Genomic DNA, 21,270 nt, shown 5'->3' with positions numbered 1-21,270 from the left:
CAACACAGCGGAGTCCGCCCAGGCATGCGTGTATGCTAAGAGTAAAATAACCTGGAGCCAGTTCATTGTTTCAGATCAATATATGGAGCATTTATTAGTGAACTCCATTCTAGATAGTAAAGTGGAGAAATAGTATCTCTACTCTATCTAGATAGCTGGATGCAGATGGATTCTACATCTCTGCATACATAATGCAGGGAGAAAGGAGCTTGCATTGTATGTTGCAAGGAAAAAGAAAGGAAAGAGAAGGAAGAGGAAGTGGCCAGGCAGCAGGCAGGAAGTCAATCCCTGAGAGTAGCAATCTACATACCAAAGGGATAATGTCAGAGCAGTAGAGAAAGGATGACCAATGTCTTGACCTCTCTAGCCCTCTGACCCACTAGTCTGTCCTCCTATGTCATTGAGACATGAGACAGCGCAAAGTCCTTCACTTCCAACAAGAACTTTAATCTTGCAGAAGCATTATGAAGAATTGGTAGACGTGCATTTTACAAAATGTGCCCTCACTTGACTTGTATTTCCATCTCTGAATAAAGTGCTTCTTTTCACTCTTCCCTTCTTTTTCTCCTCTTCCCCCGCTCTGCCTCGCCCCCCCCCCCCCACCTTTCCTGAAATATGTGGGACTGATCTGCTCAGATTCCGAGGTAGCTTGGATGTTACGAGAGGTCAGACAGGAACAGAGTCTGTCTACACCAATTTCCGGGGCAAGGAGATCATGTTCCATGTCTCTACAAAGCTACCCTTCACAGAGGGAGATGCCCAGCAGGTACCTGATGATTCGTGGTGCTTAGGGAGGTGCAAACTGTGGGCGGGGTGGAAGAGAGAGTGATGTATGAGCATCTAGACTGGTAGCGACATATAAATATTTTAGTGTTGATGGAGCATGCTGGGATTGGGCTTTAGAATGGATTCTGGTTTGCAACTGAGATGGGAGGCCGGTGGGGTTAAGTAGGCCATGTTGGGCTATTTGCTGTTTGGAAGAATAACTCCCTCTCTTGTGTGCTTCCTTCCAGCTTCAGCGGAAGCGCCACATTGGGAACGATATTGTGGCCATTGTCTTCCAGGATGAAAATACTCCCTTTGTCCCTGACATGATTGCCTCCAATTTCCTGCATGCCTATGTGGTAGTGCAGCTTCATCACCATGCCCTTGGGGAGACTCTCTACAAGGTAAAAGGCACACCTGGGAGCCATAAACACTTTAAAAAGTAGCACCTGCTGCATCTCTGAACTTTTTCCGTTGCCTTCGCTCCTTGCTCCTGGCCACTAGGCCTGTGTAAATATTTGGCTCCAAGTAGCCAAAGTCAGATAATCCTCCGGGCCAAAGTCAAAGAACCCTTCCGAAGTGACTATCCCCATTGCCCACCTGCTCACAATGTTGTGCTGTTCCCCGCAGTGGTGGAGACCCTTAAAGATGCCGCTGGATGCTCTGGCAAACTCCAGTGGCATCTGGGAAGGCACGCAGGGAGCACTGGAAAGTGAGGAGTCCATGGGAAAGCGCGGGAAGGATTCCACTTCCCAGACATTGCTGCAGCTCACCAGGGCACCTACTGGCCACGTTGGGGCTCTTCTGCTGTATTAGCAGCAGGGAGCGGCAGTCATCTGCCTGTATAACAGGGTCTTAATCTAAGCTGCACTTTGTCCCTCAAGAGGCAGGGATCAGATTGCTTTGTCATTGCTTAAAAGATGTGGAAGTGAAGCCTTTCGTGCTCACTGGTTCTGTGTATTTTGTTGAGAATGGCCAGTGTATCATGTGTGTGCCATTCTCCACCAATGCACAGCGTGCTGCTTGTTGTCCTCTGCTATCCTTAAATAAGTACCGAATTGACTTCTGTGATCACACTGGTAACGCTGACTCTGATTGGTGATAATGTGACCCATTCTTGTTTGGGGACAAGAACCTGGATAATGGCAGGCCGGTTAGTTTCTTAGTGCTGCAGAAGCACCCAGCACAAATCCTGGAAGGAACAAGAGTGGGAGGCTGAGGTTGCCGAGGTGTTTTGCCACTCTGGTCTGCGATCTCTTCGGAAAAGCTAAGGAGGCTGTTCACACGAGCAGCCTGGATAGAGCTGCTTGTGTGGAGCACCGGCGGTCAGAGCCGATCTTGGCGCTGCCCTGCCGGGTAGCCGAATTTCTGTCCTGGGGCTATTCTCGGGGTAGACTGGTACCCTGGTCATGTGTCTGCTGGGGCTGGCTGGGGTGGAAATGCCCCCAATGCGCCTGGCTCCTTGCGCAATGCATTGAGGGGTTTCTGGAGGCCAGGCTGTGTTCCCCAGGCCTCCAGATGGCTGTGCTGCCATGAGGAGCATGGCATTTATGGGCCTGTGAGTCGTGCAGTCCCGGAAACAGTAAAGATCATCTGGGGAAAAGGTCAGATCGATCCTGCCTCCCCCCGACCGCACCCTCCCTGCCCTGCTCACAGGTTGTGAGAATGACCTGAAGGAGTTCCCTGGTGAAGAGAAATGCAGCTGATCTGATCTCTTTAGAGTTATCAAGGCATTTTTAGAGCACTGCCTAGTAAACCACAAATAAGCCATCTTATATTATTATTATTTCTCTGTGTAAACCGCTTTGGAAACTTTTGTTGAAAAGTGGTATATAAGTATCACACATGCCATGATGTAAGCAACTTAGTCCGGTTTCATTGGTTGCTGACTCCCACTACAGTCCAGGAGCAGGCAGCACAGGTTTTTGGGGTGCATGGTCCTGGAAGCAGGACCCCAGCCCTTGCCTGTCATGACACAGAAATGCCACGATAGCCTCAGGCAAAGTGCCTCATTGTGAGCGGGAGGATTTGCATGGAACTTGTTGCAAGTGTGAATGGGATCAAGGCTGGAGGATTTCATACCCTGTTTTGTACAATGCTGGGGGAGTCCACAAGAAGAACCTTTGCAGCAGCCGCAGTTGTCAACTAAAGTGTTGTGTCCTGGAGCTGGGCACATCCACAGCCTTTGGGCACATCCAAGTTTGTAACTTGTCACATCACCTTGCAGCCACCTAATGGCGCAGCAGGGAAGTAACGTGTCTAGGGAGCACGAGGTTGCTGTTTTGAATCCCCACTGGCATGTTTCCAAGAGTAGTATGGGAAACACCTGTATTGGGCAGCAGAGAAATAGGAAGGTGCTGAAAGGCATCATCTCACACTGCGCGGGAGATGGCAATGGCCAACCCCTCCTGTATTCTCCCCAAGACAACCACAGGGCTCTGTGGTCTCCTGGAGTCGACACGGACTCGACGGCACCACCTGACTTTCCTTGACATCCCCTGGGCAGTTTCCATCTTGCTTTCCCAGGCTTTGATGGAGCTGCCCCTGCCCAGGACTGGAGAAATGCTTGTGGGGCTTCCTTCCACTGGCCGAAGATAGGAGGACAAAGGTCTGTGGGGACCGAGTTCCTTCTCTCCAGATGCTTCTGGGCAGACTCTGCGAGTAATCTTTACTTCAGCAAGAAAGAGAGGTTTCTAGTCCCTCCCGGTAGTTGTAGATATTCCTCTATATTCCAAGCTTCTTTTTCATCTGAAAAGAGAAGCCTGGTAAGAGGAAGTCAAAAGCATCCTTGAAGAAGAGAGATGATTTTTTCATACTTACAAGCCCCTCATGGCAGTTGCAGCTTCTCCTGCAGAAAGCTCCTGTTCCAGCCATAAGCAATGGCAGCTAAATCAAGCCTCCATGGGCAGAGACAGTATTCTTCAGAAGACCAACTGCTGAATACCAAATACCACAGAACTATCACCTTAAAGGGGTGCGGGGTGGGGGGACACCTAATATCATTCTCTCTGCCCTTAAGTTTTTTGGTTTTTTAAAAAAGACTGAGCCTCCGGCTGTTACCGGCAGTGATTAACCAATTGCACACAGACAGGCAGGTGGGGAAACAGCCCTCCCTTCTGGTTTGTCCCCAGCATTTGGTATTCAGCAGCATACTGCCTCTGCCCATGGAGGCTTGATCTAGCTGTCAGTACTGTTGGTGGAACAGACAGGAGGAGCTTTGAGTGGGGAGAGAGAAGTGGATGGAGGTGTGGGAGTGGCTTGTAGCACCTCCACATTTTGGAGGCCCCAGCTGCCCTTGGCACAGGGAGGCACACAATGGTTTTGCAAGACCAACACCAAAAAATTAGGAACTAGATCAGTGGTTCCCAACCTGGGTCCCTCCAGATGTTGCTGAACTAAACTCCCAGCATGGGCGTAGCTGGGAATGATGGGAGTTGTAGTTCAGCAACATCTGGAAGAACCCAGGCTGGGAACCACGGATCTAGATTAAAGGGAGGGAGGGGGAGCATCAGTGGGAGGAGGGATGCTGTTCTTACAAGCATGTTCTGGTCTGCTCCTCCTTCTCTCGCTACCTCTCCTGCTAGTCCTGCTGCTCCACCTGGACTTGAGAGCGCTGTGAGCCAGACTGCAATGCAAGGGTGATGGAGCTGAGGGAGCTAATTGAGCCAGGAAAAGAATCAAGTAGGGAGTAAACTAATGGTCCAGTGGGGAAGTAACTTGCCTAGGGAGCAAGAGGTTGTTGGGTTGAATCCCTGCTGGTATATTTCCCAGATAATGGGAAACTCCTATACTGGGCAGCAGCGATATAGGAAGATGCTGAAAGGGATCATCTCATACTGCGCGGGAGAAGGCAATGGTAAACCCCTCCTGTATTCTACCAAAGAAAACCGCAGGGCTCTGTGGTTGCCAAGAGTCGACACTGACTCGATGGCACAACTTTACTTTAAGAGGAGATAGCAGCCAAGTCTTCTAAATAGCAGCATGGGGGAAGAAGAAATCGGCTCCATTGTTTTGGCAGGAAGCAGCCTACCTGCTAGTCATGATGAGGTCAGATGCCACTACCGTCTGAGTGCCTTGCCTCGGGGATGGGATCACATATCTGTTATTCTTGATGATTTCTGGAGTGTAAAAGGCAGGAGCTTGAAATAAATGAGAATATTGGACAGGAAATGATGTAATGCCCTGAAGCATGCAACTCCTGCTTTTTCATGATGGTTGGCAATCATTTGGCACTCCCCCAAAAGGTGCAGAGTTTCAGGGGCAGCACTAAAGGGTTTAATTTCCTTTGGATGAAAAAGAACACAGGAGACTTCTCTTGTCTTGGTAGTAATTGCTTCATTTACAAAAATGCAAGCAGAGTATTATGAAAGCAAACAAATGTTCTTATAGCAACAGCAGATCCAGTAACCCTCAGCCAGAACCTTAGAGAGAGCCTGTGTGTCCCAAAATGCTTCAGCCAATTTATCATCCTGTTTCTCCTGGGCGCTTTCCAAACTAGCTGCTCAACAGCAGCAAAATGCCTCTGTTCAGCAAGTTGTATTTGGAATGTAAACAGCAGGGAGAGCAGTCTTGCAGAAATTAACAACCTGAAAAAACAGCAACTTTCTTGAACCAGATATGCGACGTCATAGCACTATATCGCAGTGATTAAATTCAAAACAAGTCACTGGAAATGTGAACGGCAGGCACCCTCCTGTCCGCATAGGGACTGCCGTGTCACAACGCAGGAAGTGTGGAAGCACACTTCAGAGATACGCCGTGACCCCGTTGCAGGGTCTAATCTGGAAAGTGCCCGGGATTCAAACTGTAAACTGGTTCCAAATTGTTTTCTCTGTGCCCTGGCAACAGTTAGAAGGTATCGCCTTTCCAATTCTGATGGCTATTGCATTCCATGGACTGGAGAGAGACTTACAGATGGAACATTAAACATCCTTCTGCTGTTTAGATCCCCGACTCCTTGGTTAGACACAATAATAATTATCCCTCTCTCACTGCACTAGAATGAGGGGTCATCCCATGAAACTGAATGCTGATAAATTTAGGACCAACAAAAGGAGGTACTTTTTTTACACAGCACATAATTAATCTATGGAATCCTCTGCCATGGGACGTGGTGATGGCCACTAGCTTAGATGGCTTTAAAAGGGGCTTAGATAAATCCAGGGAGGTGAGGGCTATCGACGGCTACTGGTCTGAGCGCTATAAGCCACCTCTAGCCTCAGAGGCGAAATGCCTCTAAATACCAGTTGCAGGGGAGCCACAGAAGGAGAAAGGGCATGCCTTCATCTCTTGCCTGTGGACCTCTCAGAGGCATTTGGTGGGCCAAACAGGATGCTGGACTAGATAGGGGCCTTGGGCTTGATCCAGCAGGGCTGTTCTTATGTTCTTATTTGGATAGACACATACACAGTAATCAAGATGACCAAACTTACAGCAAGACTTGTAGCCCAGTCACCCAATGGCTATGTTTCCCACAATGTTATAATCATCCCGAAAACAGTGATGTAGGAAGGAATGCAGATACTTTGCAATAGAAAAGCCAAAAAATGTCCTATCCTAAGGAAACCCATCCTATGCAATATGTGTACATTACAAAGGTGAAGTATGTATTCCCGTATTCTGCACAATTTTGTTCTGATTTTGCTAGAAGCACTGAGCCATGCAAGGCATTGGAGCCCCCTTTCCTAGCCCACGAGCATTCTACTGACAACTCTGCCCCCGTTCCCTCTACCTAGCCTGGCTTTGGGTATCTCATGAGTAGGCATTGCCTGCTTGACTGATCTGGCCAGCTCTAAGGCTCTGAAACCTGCTTTTCTGTTCACAGAGATGATCAGGATGCTGAATTCCTGCCAGTACCAGATCTTAGCAGCTTGTCTGTACTTGCACAGAATTGTGGCGCTCTGAGTAGGCCCTCCTACTGCAGGTGTGTCCATAGCACATATCTAGACCAGGGCCAGACAACTTCCTGCCCTCCAGCTGCTGTTGGACTACAATTCCCATCATCCCTAGCCACAGTGGCCAGTAGTCAGGGATGATGAGAGTTGTACTCCAACAGCTGGAAGGCTGCAGCCCTAATCTAGAGAGTACATTTTAAACCCCTCAACAAGCTCCATCAGACCCTGTGGTACTTCTGCAGGAGATGCTGATATTTCCGCTTAGCTCTAGCTAGGGAAAGGGATCAGGCAAGAATCAATGAGGCAATCTGCATTACTGGCTTTTCACTAAGAAAATGAGGATGGGAAGCAGCTCAGGGCAAAGGGTCTGTTTCTATGATGGACTCTTTCCCTGCCTCTGATCTGGAGAGAAAAAAAAGCATAATCAATACCCTCATTCAGGGTATCAATTGTTGGGATGCACCACTGTAGAGTGTGGGGAATGCGGGGGCACTGAATCTAGTGGCAGACCATATCAACGCCACTGACTTAAATGGGTTTGATATTCATTTCCCCAGGGAACCCTTAGAAATGTCATTGTTTCCCCCCTGGAGTGAGAATGGAACCTGTCCAGTGCATGAGATTATTGATCCTGTAACATGTGAAATGTCTATATGAGGAAAGAGGCACCTCTTCCCAATGGCACCAAATTAGTTCCCGAGCTGGCCACCCTGTTTAGCGAAACTCAGGGCTGACAAAAACCAAGGAGGCTGGCCACAAGCTCTTCGTGACATCTGCTCTTGTGATATAGGTGCTGCCGTCGACAGCACATCCTGTAACCTGCCGCTGTTTAGTGCTCTCCGTCTTGGGGCTTTTTGCAATATAGACACATCCTGAATTCTTCTCTCCTTTGTAGAAGATCTGTCTCACTCAGGTCTGGTGCTTATTGATGGCCCATATGTATAATCACTGACTCTGCTTTCTGCTTGTGCTGTACATGATAGTCCATGGCTAAAGTTTCAGTCCTAAGGGCATTTTCACTTGAAAGCAGATTCCATTCAAAGCAAGGAGACTGAACAACAAATGTGCTTAGAACTGGGGTACAAGCAGGAAAGGGCTCTAGAGCTGGTAAGATTCTGGACTGCATGACTTCTGTGGCAGGTGAACTTTTGAATGACTTTTCACTTAACAAAACAGAACCACCTCCCTCTATCTAGTATACTAGAGTCACAGGGCAAGGGTTGTGCTGAACTTTACTTTTACTGCCCTATATCCTATAAGTGCGCATGCATGGTTCGGGTTTTGTTTTGTTTGCTGTGGGGTGGGCCGCATTCAGACATGCAATCCTCCACCTGCAGTTTAAAGTGGCATAATTCTGCCACATCAGTTCTGTCACCTTATTTTGCATGGTGTGGGCCTGGTTTCCACAACCAGCAGAATATAGAATCCTGAGATGACAGAGTTGCCTGTTTCTCAACACCCCTGGAGGTACGCAAAACACAGGCAGGGGTATGGGACGAGGAGAGCGGGGAAGAAGCTCAAGAAGGAGGGTAGAGAGGAGAGGGCCCAGTTGCCTTTGCTGCTCAGTCTTTGCTGCTGTTTTTTGCCTAGAATTAGTCTCGCTTTCTCACAGCCTTATACACACAACCCTTCTTCCATCATATGGCACCCGTTATTGTGAATATAAAATCAACTGGAAAATTGAGGTTCTACTTAAATTTCTCAGAAGGTAGGGGTTCTCTCTACTTAAAAGGCTGAAAGACTTGGGCCTGTATAACTTGAGGCTGCAAGATGCGATTTTTGAATCCTCCTTCACCTTAAACAAACTTTCTGCAAGTAAAAAGCACTCTCTGCTACACTGCGCATTCAACAATGTGATTGCTCCATCTGCAGCCCACTTCCTCATTCTGCTTTATGTGCAGACCAGGTCATGTAGAACGATTCTGAGGGGCCTGGGCATTTTTCACACAGGGCTTTTAAAGCCCTGTAGCTGAACGCACATCTCCTCCGGAATGGAGGGTGTGCGTTCACATATCGGGCAGATTTATCCCGAAGTCCCTACAAGCTATCAGGGAGCACTTCACACACAATTCGGGGTTTTCACTGTGTATTAGAGCGTAGCCCAATTTATATCCCAGGTTAAAAAATCCACTTTTTGTATCAGTTTTTTGGAACAACTTGGAGTTTGCAGTCAAGCTTGCTGTGTGAAGGATGCCCTGGGAAGTCATCACCTTTTTGACTCTAGATGGAAAACCTTGATTCTATTTTTGATGGAATATCTTCATTACAGTAATGAGAGCCTACTCTCTCAACTGGTGCTGGTGGCTCTAGATAGCAGTGGAAGATGTTGGGTTTTTGGAGAATTGGAATTATGTTGGTGAGTATCTCTTATTTGCAGGAGACTGAGAACAAAGACTTTGGCAACACTGCTAAGGATGATCTGGATTAGATCAGTCCAAGTAGCTTCTGTCCAAGGAGGTTCAGAAAGCAGTACCTTCTCTGCCTGAGTCTTGGCGATGTAACCTTAGTTCCCTCGGCGATGTAACCTTAGTCTTGGCGATGTAACCTTAGTTCCCTCGGCCTCCCTCCCCACTACCCTCTGCTGTCTTGTGGTGCTCTTCATGATGTCCTTCTGTGTGTCTGTGAACCTGTCTGTGTCTGTCTCCCTGTTGCCCTCTCTCCAGCGGGTGATCCGGGGCCGTAGCCAGAGCCTGGATACCATGGGAATAGCCATGAGGAAGCAGCAGCAGCATTCGCCATCCACTCTGCCCAGCCGCCCGGCTACTGCTGGTCTTGCTCTCAACCAGAGTGTCGCCGAGGGCCCCAAGGCCATTGCTGCGGTAAGGTATTGGGGAGGTGGGGGTCACAGTGTGGAGAGTACCAGGTCTTCAGTGTCCCCTCCCCTCATTCCCCTGGACCTGCTACTCTGTTGACATTATCAGCTCTTGGTTGCTCCATGTTTGCGTTAAGTGCAGCAGGGTTCATCTCTGTGTTCATTTCCCCATCTTATTTCCCCTCTGTCTGGACCCGAATCATTTATGTGCTGATTCTGACTTTGACACACAACTTGAGGAATGGGGAATGCTTCACTTCTATGGGGTTGAATATTGTAAACTTTAGAGACCCCTCCCTCCTTGAGCATGGCGAGCAAGGACTCTCTCGGCTGCTTGCGGACCTTTTGGGGCATTGATTCTTCACATTCAATCTATGCAAAGTAATTCTTTCCCTAAATGCAGATGTAGGAATTTAGTTTAATATATTTATTGAAGTTAATTTTCCATCTCAGCCTTGCCTGACCAGACCTTGGCTGTTGGGTTGGAATTGTCCACTGCTTCAGGAATGGAATACAAACTCAAGAAATCAAGTTTAAAAGTTTATTTCTATCTTATCAACTTCAAAACAGCAATTGCAAATGTAGATTAGACAACCATAAAAATCGCAAACATAATTCAGACAGACAGTACACCCAGAGTCAATTGACCGTTGCCTGTGGTAGGTTACAGTGGACAGTACTTGTATACTCCACCCACTTTCAGAAAATCCTCCTTTCTGTAGGAAACAGAATCCATTTTAGTCTGTGATAGGCTATTACAAATAGATATTCGTCTACCTTAAGTGGTGCAGTGGGGAAATGCTTGACTAACAAGCCGAAGGTTGCTGGTTCGAATCTCCACTATATCAGGCAGCAGCGATATAGGAAAAATGCTGAAAGGCATCATCTCATACTGCGTGGGAGGTGGCAATGGTAAACCTCTTCTGTATTCTACCAAAGAAAACCACAGGGCTCTGTGGGCGCCAGGAGTCGAAATTGACTTGACGGCACATTTTACCTTTATTCAACATTACAATATATCCTCTCCCAACATGAATCAAGCACCCTCTATATTTTTGTGCTGACAACCAATTGTTTTTGCTGATAGGTCTGTCATTCTTTCTCCCATTTACGCCCTGTAACTACTAGTAGCACATCAATATCAATGGCTTTGCTTAATTCCCCTTTTCCTACAGCCAAGATATCCTATGCTTAAAGCTTATGAAGGGCTACCCATGCTAACTAATGATGCTTGCTGTAGGCTTGGTGGTTCTGAATATATATTGACGATTGATTAAGCCCCCATATATATCTTACATAGTAAAGTGAAATTTTGAAACTCATTTGGAGGCTTGCGCTTGGGCAAAACCCCCCTACCAAACCTAATATCTGAAGAATTTTGAGAGAAGTAAGAGTTTTGATAATGTTTCTAGAATTTTAGGGCTATCTGTTCTTACATGGGCCCCTGCATAAAACATATAGCTCAGAATATTTAGTGCTGCTGAGTAAGAAATGACACCCGGAATCCAGGTAGACGAAACACCTGCATTAAAAATGTAATGTCAGTGCTTCATCAGGTTGTGGGTATAGCTGCCTTTCAGCAGCATTAAATTGTCCTGTTAAGAGTCCAGAATTGGTAAAGAAGTCTCCCATGCAATGAGCAAACTTGAGAAGAATAGGGATGTTTGCTGCCACCCCCAATCTCCCCCCACCCCACTCCCTTCAGTGCTCACGTGTTGAGGCCACCCCCAGACCTGGAGTTGACCTTGGCCACCGTATTTCTTGAAAGTGAAATTTTCTGGGAGAAACTGTCTGAGGAGTTCTGAGGGAAGTAAACATTTCTATAAGAGTAGCAAAATTTCTCAGGGTTTTCCCCACTTACAGCAGGCAATTTGCTGAGGATATTGTATCTGCAATGGGTATTGTTTGCATAGCAGGGCCAGTCTGTTCAATGACTCACTGACTGCGAAGTGTGATTAAGTGGTGTCTGTCTAGAAGCTAGAATAGCTGGAGATGCTACATTGGCAGCTGTTCTTTCACTTGGCATTCATGTAACTGTTGCTTGATCAGATTTGGGCTGAGCTTGTTTGGGATGGTTTCTAATGAGACAAGTGAGCATTTCCTCTCTTGCACAGGCAAGGCTTTGGAAGGACAGGAATCCTAACATCTTTTTCAAAAAGCCACAATTGGGTGGGTGGCGTGATTTGGAACAGAACTGCACAAGGGGTCACCTAACAGTTTGTCCCACCTTGCCACAGCTCTGCTCCAAATCACTCTCTTGGCAGTTGCTTTTTGAAAGAGAAAAAGTCATCTGGAGTTCCAGTTGCAGAACTCCTGCATCTTTGGCCTTGAATTACTCCTGCAACTTTGGCCTTGAATTACATGTGAAGAAAAAGCTGTTCTGGAGATAGTCCAGTCAGCTTGAGGCTTTAGTAGCAACCAGAATGTGAAAAGCCTGTCTGTGTGGATTTGTTCTCAGACAGGGCTTAATTTGAGCAAGGCATGGTCCCTGAAGACTCCGAGAACTGTAGTCAAAACCGGTGTTCTGTCACTGAACCATGTCCTTCCCTTTAGTAGTAGAGTGCATGCTGTAGAATACCTTTTCCTTAGGTCGGAGGCTGTGGCTTACAGTTAGTCTTAAGCCATGATACCACTGCCCTCAGGGCTCCAGAACATTCAATCACATCTGACCTCTATGTTGCCGATATCACGTGTGCAAGAAGGGCAGTAGCCAAAGGAGAAATGGCAAGTTGATTTTCTTTTCCTTTCTTTTCTTGCAATGAGATTACAGTACATAAACATGGTCAAGGATGATGATAATAATGCATGTTAATATAATGGCGGGGGGAAGGGGTCGGGGAGAAAAAACCCATAAACATAGCTTAAACATAGTAAGATACAACCAATGCAGGAGAAAAGTGGGGGAGGGGGAGGGGGGATCGCCTTCTTCAAGAATATATATCTTATATTTCAAAGCATAAACAGTTAATTAAAGTTCAGCCAGGTCGCTGAAAATTCTCCTTTGCCTTGCCGATGAAAAAAGACCCGTTCAAATGCTGACAGAGAACACATACCAGTAATCCAAAGTAGCAATTCAGGAGTGAATTTGTCCTTCCAGTGTTGTATTATAATCCTTTTGGCAACACCCCAAGTGCAAAGAATCCACAGTTCTTGATATAGTTCTAGATTCTATATGCTGGGGATGTACCCCAACAATATGTGAACATCCTTAAAGGCAATGATAATTGCAATGTCATATTAACTACCGTATTAATTTCAAGCCAAAATGGCACAATAACTGGATAGAACCAAACCATACGCTTAAGTGTACCCTCATACAGATTACACCAACATCTAGCAGTCTGCAGCCATCCTTGATTAACATTGATTTAAGGCAATGGGATGTGCTGCGCCTTTTCTTTTTTCTTATCCTCTGGACCAAACTAGACGATTATAGTAAATGTTCAGGTACTCCACACACACTGGCCCTCACACACCTAGTTCCACCCCCACCTTAGTCTTGCCGAGTAGAACTGTTCCTGCCATTACATCATGACATCCCACGTTCCGCATCCCTGCTTCACTTCATTGGCTTCTGGCTATGGCAGAGAAGGAAACGTGTCTCAGGAAGTTCTCGTGAATTTTAGGCAGGAAGGTGGAGCTTGACACCAGGGTGCCATTTTCAGCCACAACTACACATCTCTCAGAGTGTCCCACTTGGCCCTCTGGGGATCTGTGCATCTACCTTTCTGTGTGTTCTCTTCCCTGGATCTATATCTCCCCTTGTTTGTGCTACTGTCACTCTCCCACCCCCATACTTATGGAGTTCTGTCTACTGAAGTTTGTTCCCTTCTGTCGTTAGTGTGCTCCTCTTTCTCGAGATTCTTCCCTTTCTCCTTTCCTGTTCTGTCAACCCTTGGCCGCTCCCTCATCCTGCTCACCTGGTACCTTGTGAGACTGGACAGGGCTGGATCTGTTGGCACTGAACAGCAGTACAAGGACAGGGCCTGGACTCCAGGCCTCCCCCTAGTCTTCCTCTTCCAGCTCTTGTCTTTGTTTCCTTCCCTTCCTTTCCTCCCTCTAGTCCTTTGCCCTGCCTGGGAGAAGCCCGTCGCGCAACCGGGGCAGCCGCTTCAATGGGAGACGCAGTAGTGCCATTGGCATTGAGAACATCCAAGAGGAGAAGAGGTATGGCTGTGCGAGGGAAAGGGAAGGCTAGAACGGGGGCTCCTGGGCGGGGGGTGATGATGGCAGCTCTCTGGGTTGTGCGAACCTCTTTCTGTGAGAGCTGTTACTAGAATGAGTGGTCATCGGCGCTTGCCATTGCAGAGCCCGAAGTGAGGTGACATTTTTTAAACTGAGGGGCTTCATCCTTTTTAGTCATAACCTTCACTCACTGTTGTGAGCTGTGGGCTCTGTCGGCCCCCTCTTTCCCCCAAGAGCTTCAGGCCAACCGGAAGAGGCACCAGCTCCCGATTGCCACTCGCTGGTGACACATCACCCCTGGGAAACGGGTCTCTCCCCCTTTGTATGCATCTTAATCACTGGGCATTTGGGGGAGGTGATGTGTCCAGTTTTAATTTCTGTAGTCAATTATTTGAAACTTGCATGTGGCACTTTTTGTGCAGGTTTTTGCTATTTACATGTTTAGGAGTTCTCTGACTTGGCTAGCTTTTCTGTATATTAAAATGGGGGGGGGGGGAATAGAGCAATAACCGGAGAGAGTTGTTAGTATTGTGTGATCTTGTTTCCAAATTGATGACATGAAAAAAAACAACACCCTAGAAAACCAGTTCTAGATAAAATAGGATAAGATGGCACCAGGTGGAACTGAGAGTCTGGATTTGGGGGAGAGAGAGGGGAACAAATGGCTGGGGCTGAAGAGAAGGCAATGGTTCCAGTGTTCCTTCTAACAGGGATTCCCAGCGGTTGTTGAGTACAACTCCCAGAATCCCCAGCTGTGACAGTTTCTGCTTGGGGATTATGGGAGTTGTAGTCAACAACCTCTGGGAATCCCTGTTAGAGGGAACACTGAATAGTTCGTAAGAGAGGTGAAGGTGGTACCAATAGAAGATCATTCCCCATAATCTTCCATGCTCTTCTCTTTTATCCCACTGTCTTCTCTGGTCAAACAGTGGCAAAATGACAGTGCATGTCATGGGCAATCATAACGATTGTACCACCTTCTTTTTGGATGAAAAACAACCGCCTATTACATGTTTTCATCCTAGGAGATGGAAAATGATGCAAAAGTGGAAGATAAGTCCAAAGAATCAAATTTTCTCAAATGGTGAAGGGATTTTGAGTTTTATGACGGGAAGAAGGACATAGATAATCTGTATTATAATTTGTGGCAAAGTTTGACCTTTCCTTTTTGCAGCTGACCAGAATGGGATTGTTACTTTCAAATTATAAAATAACAAAAGTTTCTGGTGAGATTGAAGCACGCTATGCTAAGTAAAGAGGCTTTTCCAAAGTTTGCAGCTGCGATTGTAAGAGTCTTTTGTGTGTGTGCCAGGGAAAAGTGATATTCTGACTTAATAATAGCCCCATTTGCTGCACTGCAAACAGCTTTGGAAGGGTCTCAGGAGTTTTTAGAAAGAACTTGTACAGCAGTTCAACACCACACTGTGCTCCTGAAACTTGCCCCCTTTCTCTGTCATACGTCTGTCATCTCATGGATTAGGGTTTAAGAGTATACTCAGTAATAGTAAGCAGGGGCAGAATGACCCTTATTTTACTCACAGTCCCTTCCCAAAAGTGTGTTGTCATCCCTTTGCCCCACCTATGGGCAAAAATGGAGGTTTTTTCATTTGCTCCAAGAGCGACAGAAGTAAATTAAGATTCCTGTTACATGGGCAGTAACAAAATAGCAAAATTCAGGCATTATATGGCCTTCCAAGTCCCACCACCACCACATATTTATTTTCATTATGTGAACAACACATAGTGTGAACATCACATAAGAATAGCTAGAGTCTGTGGAGCAAACTAGATAAGACATTGAAGACACATGCAGCATCTGTTTCAGTTTTTTATTTTGAACTAAGTGTAAACTCCAAGTTTGATGAGAGCAGCAGCAGGGGGAAGAAGGGGTGTTTAGCCCTTTCCCCGTGGGCTATTTCCCCATTCTTAATTCTGCTCCTCCTTACTTTCTCCCAGCATCTCAGATCACCAGCTGACATCCTGACTAACAAAGTGTGTGTGTGTGCTTCAAGGGACTGAAGGGCAGGTTGGGAGCCCTTGAAGAGTTCCCCCCTTTCCTCCTGCACGCACCCTGTTGATCCAGAGCCCTTAGAATCCAGAGCACTCCGCACACTCCAGAAGGGCTCTGCAAGATTGGAAACGCATTGCTGGCTGGGACTTGTGTAAGGGCTCCTGTCATGGCCCCGCAGTCTCTTGAAGTGTGCGTACTTCATTAGTGGGGATGTCGGCCACTGTATCTTTCCCAGCCAGAAGAAAACCAACTGGATAGAATGTTTTTGATCAAGCAAAGGGCCTGTAGGGAAGGCGTTAATCACCTCCGGCTCCCTCAGTGCTACTGCTCTGGTCAAATTTAAATTAGGAACATAGGAAGCTGCCATATACTGAGTCAGACCATTGGCCTATCTAGCTTACTCAGTAGTGTCTTCACAGACTGGCAGTGGCTCCTCCAAGGTTGCAGGCAGGAATCTCTCTCAGCCCTGTCTTGGAGAAGCCAGGGAGGGAACTTGAAACCTTCTCCTCTTCCCAGAGTGGCTCCATCCCCGGAGGGGAATATCTTACAGTGCTCACACATCAAGTCTCCCATTCAGATGCAACCAGGGCGGACCCTGCTTGGCTAAGGGGAGAAGTCTTGCTTGCTACCACAAGACCAGCTTCCCCACTCGGCAGCATTAAAGTAACAGAGATTTCTCTTGCATCACTTCTAATTTGACCCTCCACTGTGACAGTGGAGTCTACAAACCAAAGTTGCAGCAGCTGGCCTGCCTTGCTCTCCAAGAGTAATGCTCAGTTTTAGTTGCAAAGAAAGTACGTCTCTGTGTGTGTGTGTGTGTGTGTGTGTGTCCATCCCTTCTCCTTACAGTCATGAGGGCTGGAATATCTAAATCGGATCCACCTTGTATTATGTCAAACTTGTGTCTTGTCTGACTGTCCATGAGAATGGGGAGCAGTACAAAGCCAAATTTCTGGCTACATGTAACAATTTCTGGCATACTCCTAACGACTAGAGTGCATTTGCCCTTCTTCAGCTTAATTGGAAAGAACAAACGGACAAAGCCAAGAGAGATTTAAATGACCTTTAAACAAAACAACAACAACCCTCTTCCCTACCAGTCAGGTTTCCTCTCTCTATGGTACCACTAAACACATAATTGCAGAGAGGAAATGTGACTATGTGGCTCTTCTTCTTCTTTTTTTAAAAAATTAAATTTTTATTAATTTTAACAATAATCAATCACAACACATTAAACAAATAAGGACTTCCCGCTCACACCTCCTCGTGAATCACCAACTATAGAGTTAACCCTTGCTATAATAATAATTCAAAACATAGATTTAAACTTTACAAACACAATTTTGATCTACTCAACCTGCTAATATTACTAAATTTCAAACCCTGTGGTAAAATCAATATTTTACAAAATAGTTCTTTAAATACAATAAAAATGGTTTCCAATCTTCTTTAAAGCATTCCAAATTTTGGTCTCTTATCAATACTGTAAGTTTTGCCATCTCCGCATATTCCAAAATTTGTATCAGCCAATCTTCTTTTGAAGGCAGTTCATTGCTCTTCCATTTCTGTGCATATATTATTCTGGCCGCCGTGGTAGCATACTTAAAGAATGTTAAGTTAGTTTTAGAAAACACTCCTTGTGTTATTCCCAGCAGGAAGGATTCTGGCTTCTTAGGAAATGTCGTTTTAAATATTTTCTTTAATTCATTATATATCATGTCCCAAAAGGCCTTAGCCTTCCTACAAGACCACCACATATGAAAAAAGGTTCCTTCAGAGTGTCCACATTTCCAACATTTGTTTGAAACATTTTTATACATTAATGCCATTTTTTTAGGTGTCAAATACCACCTATACATCATTTTATAATAATTTTCTTTTAAAACATAACATGCAGTGAACTTTAAATCAGTTTTCCATAATTTTTCCCAGGCTGCCATTTCTATATTGCACCCCACATCTTGGGCCCATTTTACCATAGTCATTTTAACCACTTCGTCTCTTGTCTCCTCCAAAAGCAAGAGCTTATACATTTTAGAAACTAATTTTTCATCATTTTCACACAGCTCCTTCTCAAATCTCAACATCTGATCCTCAAATCCAACTTTAAGATCCTTCTTATAAACTTCGTTTAGCTGATGGTACTGAAACCAATCACTAACCAAATTTTGTACTTCAATTATACTTTTTAACTTACAGCCCTTTCCTTGAAAATATAACAGATCCCTCTAAGTACCCCATTGTGATTGGATATTTACCTCTTTACGTGCTAAAGCTTCAATCAGAGATACCCATAGCGGAGTTTTAGGTTCCAGCCATTTTTAATATTTTACCCATACCCTCATTAGACTCCTTCTTACATAGTGATTCAGAAAGTCTTTATGTATTTTACTTTTTTCATACCACAAATATGAATGCCATCCAAACCTTCTATCAAATCCTTCCAAATCAAGTATTCTAGGATTTCTTAATGTTATCCATTTTTTCAACCAGGTCAAACAAACAGCATCAAAATACAACCTTATGTCTGGTAGGGTAAGACCACCTCTTTCCTTTGCATCTGTTAAATTCTTAAAATTAATTCTTGATCTTTTCCCTTGCCAAACAAATTTAGTTACGTCCTTCTGCCATTGCTTAAAACAAGTTAAAGTATTGATTATAGGAATAGTCTGAAAAAGAAATAACATTTTAGGCAAGACATTCATTTTCACCACTGCAATTCTTCCCATTAAAGACAAATTCATATCAGACCATCTTTGTAAATCAGTTTTCACTGTATTCCATATTTTAATATAATTATTTGAGAACAACAAAGAATTATTATTTGTCAGCCAAACCCCCAGACATTTAATTTTCTTCTCCAATTTCAACTCACTTATTTCAGAGAATCTATCCTTAGATTTCTGATCCATATTTTTAGTCAAGACCTTCGTTTTAGTCTTATTTATATAAAACCCAGCCAATTGGCCAAATTGTTGTATTTTTTCCAAGAGTCTTCCAATCTTGTCCAATGGATTTTCTAAAAAGAACACAGCATCATCCTCAAAGGCTCTTAGTTTATATTCTTGTTTCCCAATTTTCGGGCCTTGTAAGCTCCACACCACAACTCATATATCTCATCACTGCCAGTTTAATTTTCTCACGGTAGAGTGGAACGCCTTCTTCCTTTAATTGGCTGACTTGATGATAGACATATTCAATAGCAAACAGCAAAATGCTTCTTTCATAGACTTTCTCAAACAGCAGTGGGGGGAAAAAGCAATAGTAATTCCCACTAATATAGGTTTTTTTTAAAGCTTTAAAGCTTTTAGACATCAGTTCAGTTCTTGAATCCCAGCATTTAGTAAGAAGATTGAATTTCCCTCCTTGATTTATAGTCAGAACACTTACAGCAACGGCTTGAGTTCTGTGAAGTCCTTCCAACAAAAGCAGGTGCGATTCCAGCAAGTTATCCTTAATCACGCTGAGAGGTGAGCTTCTTGAACTTTAAGTAATTAATTAAATCCAAACCGTAGAGATTAGATGCCAACCAGCTTCAGTCGAAAGGATTTCCGATGGAGGAGTGAGCTTGATGTCTCCCAGCCCCCACCGCTCTACTTAAAACAGAACTGCGCTCTTCAACACAGCTCTAAATTAAGGAGCCGGCTCAGGGGGAATCTGTGGGAGATCTTGATCCAAACCCTTTAATCCAGGGTGGCATGGGGGTGGTGGTTATGAAGCCTCAAACCCCCCTTAAATTGCTCCTCCTCGGTCTCCCCTGTCGGGAAGCGTGCAGCCTCATTAGCTATCCAACCGGAAGTCCGACTATGTGGCTCTTCTGACAGATTAGCCCGTATCAAAATTGTGGTGTCTCACAAGCAGAGAACTGGAAAGTGCTGCGATGTTTGTAGTGCAAGGAATAATTATAGAAAATTGTGCTGTTTGCTACAGAAAAGGGTCAAGAATCCTTGAGATTACTAGTCAAACTAGTGAAAAGGGGAGTAATTTCTCTGGCCTTGAGCTTCTGGAGAATCTAAATGGTCCCTACACAGCCTGGGCTGGAGGAGCGTCTGCTGATGAGCCTTATAGAAATTGTTAGCTCTTTTGGAAGGACTCCTGGCTCTGTGTAGTAAACTCTTTCTCATTTCTCCTTAGCAGACGTTGCTGAAAGAATACAGAAGGTACTGGAGAGTCCAGGACCCTTCTTTGACCTCAAGTCAGATGGTTCCTCCAGTCCCAGTTCCCCAGAATTCCCTAACAGGAAGTGCAAGTGAGTTCCGACAAAATATTGCTGTGAAGGGAGAGGCTGGAAAAGGTTTCAGTAGAGCATAGAAAAATTGGTCATCCCTACCGTGTTGCTACCTACCAATACAGAAGACATTGGCTGACATGATGTGCAGCCCACCAACCTCTGTAAGGATGCGTTGTGGGGCTCTTGCAGTCGCAGACTTCAAAGGAAGCTCCAAGGTTGCCCTGAGGCAGCAACTGCAGAAGCTATGTTTCCACAGGTTTCCCCAGTTGGCACTTCCTCTCAAGGCTGCAGAGCCCCACAGTGGATCCTCCTTATGGAGGTGGTAAGCTGCGCACCATGTCAGCCATTGAGCATAGTAGCTAGAGGCTTGAGCAGTTCTGTTCTCACAGAATAGACTTTAAGATCTATATACAACAGGAAAGCTTTGTTGTAGGGATGTGCGTGAAATGGATTTTGCATTCTGTCCCAAGCTCGGAATGGAATGCAAAATTCCTGGAAAGTTCTGTCAGAACAACCAGTCGTGTCAGTTGTTCCGACAGAATGACCCTGTTTTGAGTCAGAACGCTCCGAGCACCATTTTCAACTCCAAAATGGTGGTGCTGACCACAAAAATGGCTGCCATGTGTGTGCAGAGGCCAGAAGAGTGCCATTTTGCTTGAATGTTTTGAGCTCGAGTTCTTCTGTTCTGAGCTCATTTGAAGGCACTCTGCTCTGAGCTCGGAACACTTGAAATGGCTGGTTCCCAGTCAGAATGTTCCGACCATGATCCATTCTGCATATCCCTACGTTGTTATAAGGGAATGTAACATTTTTTGATCCTGTGTTATTACAAGGGGGGTGACTGGGGCTTCTGTTCTTTCAGCAGAATCCCCTCCAGCCAGACATCCGAATATTGTGTGATGCAGCCCCTGTCCCACTCCTCATCCAATGTGAGGAGCTGTTGCAGAAGAGTGAGTGAAAATGGAACGTCTGAGGAGGAGGAGATTGAGGCGGTCAGTGTGGGGTCTTCTGAGCCCCTTTCACTCTAGTAATTCCCCTGTCTCAACTGAGTAGATACAGCAACCCTAAAAGCTCCCTCTTAACATCTAGTGATGGGGGCCTCTTTCCCATTTCTTTTGTGCAAGAGTTGATGTGTTCCCTTGAAGGTCCCCAGAAGCAGGACACGCTGGCTCAGAGTGCGTGGTTGGACGATAATGTCTGTACACCCAGCAGTACCAGCTCACCAGGTAAAAACAGCAGGAATTCTTGTGTGTTCTTGGTCAGACTGTACATTCCAGGGGCAAGGATAAGAACATAAGAACAGCCCTGCTGGATCAGGCCCAAGGCCCATCTAGTCCAGCATCCTGTTTCACACAGTGGCCCACCAGATGCC

At 45.5% G+C, this 21,270-nt stretch overlaps 1 protein-coding gene across 1 annotated transcript; it reads left to right on the top strand.

The window, feature by feature from the left end:
- Positions 1-653: 653 nt before the first annotated feature.
- LOC128341933 (rap1 GTPase-activating protein 1-like) lies at positions 654-19,504 on the top strand. The gene is made up of 4 exons (XM_053288608.1): positions 654-766; positions 1,014-1,169; positions 13,535-13,638; positions 19,045-19,504. Exons 1-4 carry the CDS (start codon positions 716-718, stop codon positions 19,139-19,141), a joined length of 408 nt encoding a protein of 135 aa, XP_053144583.1. The 5' UTR covers positions 654-715; the 3' UTR covers positions 19,142-19,504.
- Positions 19,505-21,270: the final 1,766 nt, after the last annotated feature.

The sequence above is a fragment of the Hemicordylus capensis genome, chromosome 2 (genome assembly GCF_027244095.1).
Source record: "Hemicordylus capensis ecotype Gifberg chromosome 2, rHemCap1.1.pri, whole genome shotgun sequence".
In the NCBI taxonomy this organism is placed as follows: domain Eukaryota; kingdom Metazoa; phylum Chordata; class Lepidosauria; order Squamata; family Cordylidae; genus Hemicordylus; species Hemicordylus capensis.
This window is presented reverse-complemented; position numbering and strand designations above follow the sequence as displayed.